The 11579-nt window shown below is 30.6% G+C and overlaps 1 protein-coding gene across 1 annotated transcript; it reads left to right on the top strand.

The window, feature by feature from the left end:
- The first annotated feature begins 6008 nt into the window (after positions 1-6008).
- LOC139895504 (putative F-box protein At1g67623) lies at positions 6009-6356 on the top strand. Its single transcript, XM_071878142.1, has one exon. It carries the CDS (start codon positions 6009-6011, stop codon positions 6354-6356), a length of 348 nt encoding a protein of 115 aa, XP_071734243.1.
- The last annotated feature ends 5223 nt before the right edge of the window (positions 6357-11579 follow it).

The raw sequence follows: 11579 nt of genomic DNA, 5'->3' as shown, positions 1-11579 counted from the left end.
TCTAGTATCTGATGAAATCTTCCACGAATACCTTGCTCCTTACTTATTTTAAATCCTTGCAGAAAATTTCAAAATATCATCATATCTTCATTATAAATATCTTTGATATTTCTGAAGATATCATCATAACTATTCTTGTCTGAAATCACTTATCTCTTCGTGCTATGTGTGTTACATCATAAACGAAACTGTTTTAGTTTCTAAATTTCTATATGCTACGAGTTTAAATTATGAAGGTTTTTGAGGTAGTGTTGGGAATTGAAGCATGAGTTAGTATAATATAATGACGCCTGATCAACGTGGTTATATTACAGTAAGTCATGTTGAGTTTCTAATGGAACGTGATGATTCACAGATTATACCGTCATCATGTGCCATGTTACACAATTGTTTCATTCTATTTAACCTCTAAACATATCAAGAACATATTTTCTTGATAGTTTTATCTTTTTCGTGATACCGGTGATTTACCAAATTTAAATCGTGCTATTATAATTCCCTTCTGCTTAAAACATTAGTTATGTTCATTCGAAATTTTGTACCTACAAAATCAAGACATCTTGATCGCTTTACTTAAAGTCGAGAAGAGAAAACAAAAGGATGGAGCTTAGAAAAATAAGGGAAAATACAAAGCCCGATAACAACACAGAAATTACAAACTGTGTATATCAATGCGTATAGCAATATAAAGACACGAGAGGATGATAAATACAACAATCCCTAGAGCATAGTAGAAGTAAACAGATTCCTCCGGTGGGAGCTGGAAAAGAAGGATAATGGTGGCGAACGTCAATATTAGGTCAAGAACCAGAACTGGATTGAGCATTTTCATAATCTTTTGGGAAGAGGTCAATTTATAGTGGATATATCAGACAGAGCAATCGAGGCAGATCACCGCATTTAATTAAAGAGGATAGGAATTTTCTTAATTACCGAAAAATCAAATCTGAGATAGATTACGAAGATTTTCTTTACATTCCTTGAAATCCGGAAATCAACTGTGACTACGTCAAAAGTTAAAACGAATCTTTATTTTCCTAAATTCCATCTTTTATGATAGCTTCACTCATACTCTTCACGTAATCGAATTGATCTATCCATATTTCTCAATGGTGAAATACTCTATATTTATTGAACTCATGCTATTCATAAACAAAACTCGACTCATTCAAGGTATTCAAAATACTCCATTAATCTATTTCCTTGATAATGATTATATGAACAAATCGAATTCATGATATGAATTCAAGTTACATCATATTTCTTGATACAAGAATATTCTTGTTTTCATTATCAAACTTTCCTTAGCCAAATTTCGGGACGAAATTTCTTTAACGGGTAGGTACTGTGACGACCCGGAATTTTTTGACTACTTGATTATACTATCTACATGATTTAATAATTCCGACTTGATAAGAAATGAATTTTAATAAGTCTTGAACCTCCGGAAAGAGTTTTATATAAGCATTTGACTACCCTTTTATTCCTACGATTCACGAACGTCATAATTTGTATTATATATATATATATATATATATATATATATATATATATATATAACTTGAAAATATGATAATTAAATATCTCATTAAGTATATTAACAAGGTATTATATATACATTTTCATACTATTAATTTAAAGAGTTTTCAGACAATATATATGTTACTTTTTAAACGACGTAATTAACTTATGTTAAAATGTATTTACATACAATGTATTATGAGTATAAATACATCCTTAAAAGTATTGAATACACTTAATAATATAAAAATACAGATAAGGGATAGCTATATTCGTATTTCCGTTCATTTTTCTCAAGAATTCTACTCGTATTTATACGGTATTTATACAGTATTTATACGGTATTTATACAATATTTATACGCGTATTATCCGTAGCTTCTAGAAGTATTTACTATTGGTATATACCAATAGAAATCTACAATTACATATTTTTACGGTATTTATATGCATATTATACGCAGCTTCTAGAAGTATTTACTATTGGTATATACGAATAGTAATCTACAATTATTGATGTATTATGTCATGCATGACCTAATGGTTTTTAACTTATCTTAGATATTTTTCACTAAAAACCAAATATATGAGCCTATAAATAAGCACCATTTCTAACTCATTTTTACACATTCATTTTCCAAATTTTACTTACAATTTTCACACACACTTGCAAGAACTCTCTCATTTTTTATTCTACTACTTTTTTCCAACAACTTTACATTCTAAACTTGAGGTAAAAACTCTACTTCAACTCTTGTTCAATACATATGTTTATAGCTATCTATATAAAAGTTTATAAACTAGAACATAGTTTAGTTGATTCTAAACTTGTTTGAAAAACAAATTTAATCTTTCTAGATTAACTCTAATAACACTTATTTATATGTATTATGATGTTATATAAAGTTAATATAAGAACTTATAACTTGTACATATGAAGAACACCTTGAAACTTAACATATATCGTTTAATCTCCATTCGGTAAAAAGCGGGCTGTTTTGGGTTGGGAATTAAAAACCTATCTTAGACTTTGAGTTCGAGGCTAAGACTTTGGAAATATGTTAATATATGTAAATAAGACTTCGATTAATTTTTTCATGATTTTAGACAAGGTGGAAGTATTTTATCAAAAATCATATATCGGGTGGATGCCGGGATTCTTCCAAATCTGACCACCGGCACAAAAAGAGGGTAAAACTCTAAAAATTACTACTTGGGCTGAACATTTCGAATTGGTTTTGAAAAATTAACTTCTTAATGAATCCATATCAATTTGGTTCACTTTAAACGGAGTTGTAATGAATATTTGGCGAGCAAAACAAAATCTGCTAAAATTAACATTGTATGGACGAAATTCATCTTATAAAAACTATATTAACCATATCCTTGCTACTTTTCCTAGTTATCATTAGTATAAAAAATTATTATAATCTTGGTTAATTCCGAGATTGTATATATATAATAATCTTGGTACGTTCCATGACAATACGTATACAATACGTTCGGATAAATCGAAAGACACCATGTACACAATACGTCTGGGTTAATTCTAAGACAATACGCGTACCATGGGTCATGATTGAGTCTATAACAATACGTATACAATACGCCGTGGGGTAATTCTAAGATTATATATACATACCAATTATTGGACTGTTGGACTATTGGACTATTGGACTATTGGACTATTGGATTATATTTGGACTACTAACAAAGGACTACTAACAAAGGACAACTAACAAAGGACTACTAACATGAAAATGTTAAAAATTAATATATAAGTATTCTATGAACTTGCTTTATTTTATTCATATGTCGTATTATTATCTGAATCATTATTATTGTTATAGGTTCGTGAATCCAAGGACGACGGCCATATTTTTAATAAGTTGAAAACTTATTATTAATATACTTTTACTACCGTGAGTAAATAGTCCCATTTTTAAACTCTAAAAATATTTTGGGATGAGAATACATGCATTTTATGTTTTACGCTATGGACACAAGTACTTAAAATATATTCTATGTTGAGTTGTACCACCTTACATATCTTCCCTAATAGCTTGGTAACTAATATTTACATGTTGTAAGAACATTAAGCGCGAATCCTAATGATAGATCTATCGGGTTTGACAACCCCAACCGGGCTAGTCGCTCTAGTATCGTAAACGGTTGCATAGTACTTCGTTTTTTCTACACTTGGTACAGTGTAGGGAGATTTCATAATAAAGGGAATATGCCACATTATTTGTTAAGTATGGTTACAGAAGCGCTCAACAACTTATAGAATATCTTTATTGAAATAACTATGAAATCTTGTGGTCTATATTTATATCGATGATAGCTTTAAACCTATATATCTCACCAACATTTGTGTTGACTGTTTAAGCATGTTTATTCTCAGGTCCTTAAGAAAGTCTTCCGCTGTTGCATTATCTGAGCAAGCTGTGCATGGAGTCTCATGCTTTTGTTTAAATGAAGTGTTGCATTCAATAAAACCTATGTCATGTAATATATTCGACTTTTATGTCACGTGTGTAGTATTTATGTAATATGGGGATTATTCCTTAAATAATCGCTCACTTGTTTAAAACATGCATTATGTATAATAATGGTGTGCTTTTTATGAAAAGAATGCAATATTTTCTAAAAACGTATCATATAGAGGTCAAATACCTCGCTATGGGACTAATGAATAACGTACTATGTTTATATTAATATGGATGGGTCGTTTCAATTCGAGACCACGTCTGATTTTCAACGAATTGAAAATCTATTCAAGTGACTTATAGTCCCATTTTTTTACTATCTAATATTTTTGGGATGAGAATACATGCAGCTTTGTAAATGTTTTACAAAATAGACACAAGTACTTGAAACTACATTCTATGGTTGGATTACGAATAGCAAATATCACCCCTTTTGCTTGGTAACCTAAGAATTAGTGAACCAGTCCACTAATTGACGCGAATCCTAAAGATAGACCTATGGGTACTAAAACGCCCCAGTCAGTGATATGAACTGCTTTGGTACTTCGATTATTATATTATACAGATGAGAGTTCCTGTATGATAGGGGATATTCTATATGCATTTTGTTAATGTCGGTTACCAGGTGTTCACCATATGAATCGATTTTGCAGTGAGCATACCTGCGCATTGTTTACGTAAATGAAATCTTGTGGTATATTATTACGAATTATTATATAGGTTAAACCTATGACTCACCAACATTTTTGTTGACGTTTTAAGCATGTTTATTCTCAGGTGATTATTAAAGACTTCCGCCGTTGCATGCTATTTAAAGACGGGATTTGGAGTCAGCATGCTTGTATGATAATGTTTAAAAATTGTATTCGGATGTCTATGATTGTAATATATTGTTATGGTTGTGTAAAAACTTGGTATTTTTAGATTATTGCTGATTGATAATCTAGGTTATGTCTTTTAAACCTTTGACGATAAAATAAAGATTATGGTTTGTTTTTAAAAAGAATGCAGGCTTTGAAAAACGTCTCATATAGAGGTCAAAACCTCTCAATGAAACCAATTAATATGAAACGTTTATAATCGATATGAACGGAGCATTTCAGTTTTGTATCAGAGCGTTGGTCTTAGAGAACCAGAAATTTGCATTAGTGTGTATAACTGAGTTTGTTAGGATGCATTAGTGAGTCTGGACTTCGACCGTGTCTGTTTTAAAAACGACTGCTTAACACTTTTGTTGGAAACTATATATTCTTAACTTGTAAATATTATGTGAATATTAATCTCTTAACGTGCTTGATATTATGTGTTAGATGACTTCATCCGATCATGTTAGGCTATCAAGCGGCTCCGATTACAATAGTCACTCAAGCTACTCAGATATTGAGTCAAAATCTTAAACCAATGTACCAAAGGTAAAGTTGGTCGATGGTGTCTCCGCTGAGGAAGAAAAATACTGGGAAGATTCCCAATTTCTTGAGGAACCGGAAGAGAATCCTGATGAGGATTCCGATGAAGTAGTAGAAATTACACCGGCACAATATAATAAAGGAAAGAAAAATAGTAAGGGGAAATCTTCATCAGTAAAAATAGAGAAACCTGATCCCAAACCCGATGGACCTTTAGTTATCAGGAATACCCATGACCGTTCTTACCGTAAACACCCGTATCACTTAAACTTTGATTATCACCCGGGAACATCTATAAGACTAGGTCCTTCTAAAAAGGGTGTGAAAAGGACTACTCGTATTAGGAGTGGTATGGGTATTGGAAAACAATTAGCGAAACGAACTAAGTCTGAGGAAGATGAAGTAACTGAGTCCGATTAAAAAGTTAGTAGTTATTACTTTTATCATGCCTTGTAATATATGTATTATAGCATGCTTGTGTTTCTATGCTATATCTGAAAATTGCTTGTTATGACTTGTTATTTACCATCATCTTCTTCTATAGATCTAAGTATAATTTTCGTCTCTTTTACAGTTTAACACGAATTTCAAAAATGGATGTTAGGGATAGACAACAGAATATTTTAGAAGATCTACCACCGGAAATGATTGTTGAAATCTTGTCTAGAGTTGGTCAAGATTCATCGGCCCAATTATTTATAGCAAAGTCGGTTTACAAAGCATTTGAAAGGCATTCCGAGCATGCCTTGGTTTATAAAAGGCTTTCATTTGATAGGTGGTCTATCTCACCTTGGGGAGACCCTAAGTTGGCCCATATTTTCTTTATGGCTATGTATTCTGGAAACCCTAATGCAATTTTCCGCTACGGGTTGAGGGCTTATTTTGATTCCATGTACCCCGATATAGGACTTCATTCATTAGAAAAAACAGCAAATATGTAACTTAAAGAAGCATGCTATGTTTATGGTCTAGTCATGTTTGCCTCACATCAAACAGAGAAAAAGAACCTCGGATTACAATTTCTCAATCGAGCATTTCCACTGGTAAAGGATTTAGTGGTCGAGCTGAGAAATATGGTTTTTGACTTGTTACGACGTTGTTGGGTATTATGTAACCCCTATCCTTTTGACAACATCGCAACATGCTGTACTATCAGGGGCCACAACGATTATTTTTTACTTGACCAGGGATAGGAAATAATATTGGTTAAACCAGAATGCATGTCTTGTTTTTTGGTCCTATGAGTTGAGTGTGTTACTGATCGATTTGAGTTTAACTAGTTTTGTTTCAGCAGCTACCATACTTCACGCCGTGTATAATAGTTATCATGTGCTATGTAAAATAGTGGTATTATATGATTGTAAGATATTGTATCAAAAGTTTAAGCGTGATGTATTAATGTATTTAGTTTTTCATGATAGAATGGTAGTAGTTAATTTGTGTGTTAGATATTAAGTATGAACTTTAACAGGTAGGTATTACCCGAATTATAAAATGCTAATATGAAGAAAAGGCTTTTATAATAATAAGTTCATATTATGCTACAAAATATTAATGACCACTCCTAATATTCTATATGATTAACTTAACTCTTTTGGCTATCTTTAAAGGAAATGGCACCGACTAGCAGTGGAGTTAACTCCACAAGAAATCGCGTAGGATGCTCCTACAAGGCTTTCACAGCCTGTAAACCCCTTAAGTTCGATGGAACCAAAGGACTAGTCGGACTGAAACGGTGGACCGAGAAGGTCGAATCTGTATTTGCTATAAGCAAATGTACTGAATAGGATAGGTTGAAGTACGCAACACATACTTTCACAGGTACTGCGTTAACATGGTGGAACACCTATCTCGAGCAGGTGGGATAAGATACTGCTTACGCACTACCGTGGTCAGCATTCAAACACATGTTGAATGAGCAGTACCATCCCAGGAATGAGGTCAATAAGCTCAAGACATAACCTAGAGAACTATGAACGCAAGGAAACGATATCACCACATATGAGCGACGATTCACAGAGTTGTCTCTAATGTGTCCTGGTATGTTTGAGGACGAACAAGAACAGATTGACGCATTGGTGAAGGGGCTTCCAGTGAGAATTCAGGAGAACGTAAGTGCATCCGCATCTACCTCAATGCGGAACACAAGTAGAATGGCTTACAAACTCATGGGCCAGATTGAGGGAAGAAATAAAGAACAGACGGCCGGGGAGGCGAAAATAAAAGAAGGCAAGAGGAAGTGGGAAGAAACCAGTGACAAGGGTCACCAATACAACAACAACAACAATAACTATCACAACAACAATCGCAGCATTTATCGCATCAAAAATTGTAACCCCAACAACAACAACTACAATAACCGTCCCAACAACAATAACAACCGCAACAACAACAATCCCAACAACAACAACAAAAACAACAATGACAACAAGAGGCATAAAATTCCATGCCAAAGGTGTGAAGGGTACCATCAGACTGGGTACTGTTCGGCAACAATTATCAAGTGTAATAGAAATGGTCATGGTGCGAGGAAGTATGAAATCTACGGACCAGTGGTTAACAGAATAAATAATGCCGCCATTACTTGTTTCGGATGCGGAAAGAAGGGGCATTACAAAAGTGTGTGCCTAAATTAAGGGAATAACAACGGGCAAGGCGGTGGAAGAGTTTTCAACATTAATATGACAGAAGCACAGGAAGACCCGGAGCATGTTACGGGTACGTTTCTTATTGATGAAAAACTTGCTTATGGTTTATTTAATTCGGGTGTGGATAGAAGCTACATGAGTAGGGATTTTTGTGCCAAATTAAGTTGCCATTAATGCCGTTGGATAATAAGTGTTTACTTGAATTAGCAAACGGTAAACTAGTTAAAGCTGATAAAATATGCCGGAACCGAAAAATTAAACTGGTTGGCGAAACATTTAAAATTAATTTGATACCGGTAGAATTGGGGAGTTTTGATGTAATAATCCGCATGGACTGGATGATCAAGGAGAAAGCAGAGATCGTTTGTTACAAGAATGTGATTCGCATTCTGCACGAAAAGGGAAAACCCTTAATGGTGTACAGTGAAAAGGGTAACGTGAAGTTGAATCTTATCAGTAGCTTGAAGCCGCAAAAGCTAATAAGAAAAGGTTTCTATGCAATTTTAGCACACGTCGAGAAAGTCAAACCCGAAGAAAAGAACATCAATGATGTTCCCGTCGCAAAGGAATTTCCCGATGTATTTCCGAAGGAATTACCGGGACTACCTCCACACCGATCCATTGAATTTCAAATAGATCTTGTACCGGGAGCTGCACTGTGTGATGACCCGTCCTAATCCACCTAGATGAATACATCAACATCTGGGCCCATTACGAGGTACTGACCTCTATATGATACATTTTACAAACATTGCATTGTTTTAAAAGACAAACTCATTTCAAAATATAATCTTTCAATACAATTTATATATGTTTCCCAAAATATGACTGACTAATCTGTCTTTGACTTAGTAATAGTCTTTTTGAACTCAAACGACTTGAATGCAATGTCTTTTAGAATATGCCATGAACGACTCCAAGTAATGTCCTTTTATTGAGCAAATGCATAACGGAAGATTTCTTTCATACCTGAGAATAAACATGCTTAAAAGTGTCAACCAAAAGGTTGTTGAGTTCATAGGTTTATCATAAACAATCATTTCAATAATTTAAATAGACCACAAGATTTCATTTTCGTAATAAGGTGCAGGTCTGCTCACTGCCAAAAATCCATTCATATGATGAACATCTGATAACCGACATTAACAAAATGCATTTAGAATATCCCCAAACATACATGTATATAGCTATCAGTATGATAAATACAGAACTTTTCGTTTGTTACGTATAATCCTCGAAGTACTAAAGCAGTTCATATCACTGACTGGGTCATGTCAAATCCCATAGATCTATCTTTAGGATTCGCGTCAATTAGGGGCCATTTCCCTAAAACTTAGGTTACCAAGTTAAAAAGGGCGATATTCGGTATTCGTAATCCAACCATAGAATGTAGTTTCAAGTACTTGTGTCTATTTTGTAAAACAGTAATAAAAACAGCGCATGTATTCTCAACTCAAAAATATATAAAAAAAAGGGAGAAATGAAACTCACGATACTATATTTTGTAGTAAAAATATGCATACGACGATACTGAACAATGCAGGGTTGGCCTCGGATTCACGAACCTATATCAATTATATATATTAAAACATGTAATTGTAATCGAACAAGTTTATACATTAATTTTATTAATATACTTGTTATATTAGTAATTTATATGTTATATTAATAAATATATTAATTATAACTATTTTATATATTCTAAGTAAATAATTAATATTTATATATCAAATTCTTTATTAAAGTATTTTATTTAGGATATCTATAATATATGACATTTATTATAAATATTATATTTTAATGTTTAAAAATGTTATATATTGTATTAAAACTTAATATTATTTTAAAAAGGTAAATTATCAATGTTAATATCTTAAATTAAAATATTTTAGTATTAGTAATAATAATCATAAAAATAATGATATTAGTATTAATATTAATAATTATAATGATAATAATTATAATAATAGTGATAAAAAAATAATAATGATAATAACACTAATAATGATAAATAAAGATGATAGTTTTAATAAAATGATAATTTAAATAATAATGATAATTTTAATAAAAATGATAGTTTTTAATAATAATAATAATAATAATAATAATAATAATAATAATAATAATAATAATAATAATAATAATAATAATAATAATAATAATAATAATAATAATAATAATAATGATAATTTTAGTAATCATAACTTTAATAATGCTAATAATAATAATAACAATGATAATTTTAATAATAATGATAATTCTAATAATAATGATAATGATAATAATAATTTTGATAATAATACTTAATACTTAATATTAATAACAATCTTACTACTAATGATAATAATAATAATAATAATAATAATAATAATAATAATAATAATAATAATAATAATAATAATAATAATTAATAATCCATTTAAGTCATTATTAAATTTTGATTTCAGTCATTCTTATAATAATATTTGTATTTATAGTTTTTATTTTGTAATCAAAACTTTATTAAAACCTTCATAATCATAATAATAATAATAATTATATCAATATTAGTATTAGTTTAATAATGATAATAATAATAATAATAATAATAATAATAATAATAATAAAAATAATAATAAAAATAATAATAATAATAATAATAATAATAATAATAATAATAATAATAATACTTATATTAATAATCATAATGATAATAATAATAATAATAATAATACTTATTTTAATAATAAAAATGATAAAATTAATAATAATAGTAATAATAATAATACTAGAGTTATACCATATTAAACATCATCATCATCATGTGATCTAGTTTCCATCATCATTATCATAAGTATCTCATCATCATCAATGGATCATCATCATCATCATCATGTAACATCTACATCATTCATCATCATTAATCACCATACCATGATCATCATCGTTATCATCACCATTATCATATGATCAACATCAACTTATATCATCAATCTTTATCATCACTATAATTATCGTATGTTACCATTATCATATATCACGATCGAGTTATACATGTATCATCACACGCATCATGTAACAACACAATTATCATCACCATTAATCGTCATTATGTCATCGTTTGTTATCATCTTAATCTCAAAACCGTAGCCTCATCATCCATAAGCAGTAATCATCATCGTTTTATCATTCTAATCTAACTAGTCAACATATCTATAATCTAGCCTAAATTGTGATGACCCGAATTTTTCCGAATACTTGATTATACTATCTACATGATTTAATAATTCCTACTTGATAAGCAATGAATTTTATTAAGTCTTGAACTTCCAGAAAGAGTTTTACACAAGCTTTTGATCACCCTTTTATTCCTACGATTCACGAACGTCATAACTTGTATTAATTATATATATGTGTGTGTGTATATATATATATATATATATATATATATATATATATATATATATATATATATATATATTTAACTTGAAAATATGATAATTAAATATCTCATTAAGTATATTAAGAAGGTATTAT

The sequence above is a fragment of the Rutidosis leptorrhynchoides genome, chromosome 1 (genome assembly GCF_046630445.1).
Source record: "Rutidosis leptorrhynchoides isolate AG116_Rl617_1_P2 chromosome 1, CSIRO_AGI_Rlap_v1, whole genome shotgun sequence".
Taxonomy (NCBI): Eukaryota; Viridiplantae; Streptophyta; class Magnoliopsida; order Asterales; family Asteraceae; genus Rutidosis; species Rutidosis leptorrhynchoides.
Note: the sequence above shows the minus strand (reverse complement) of the source record. Positions and strands in the feature narration are given on the sequence as shown.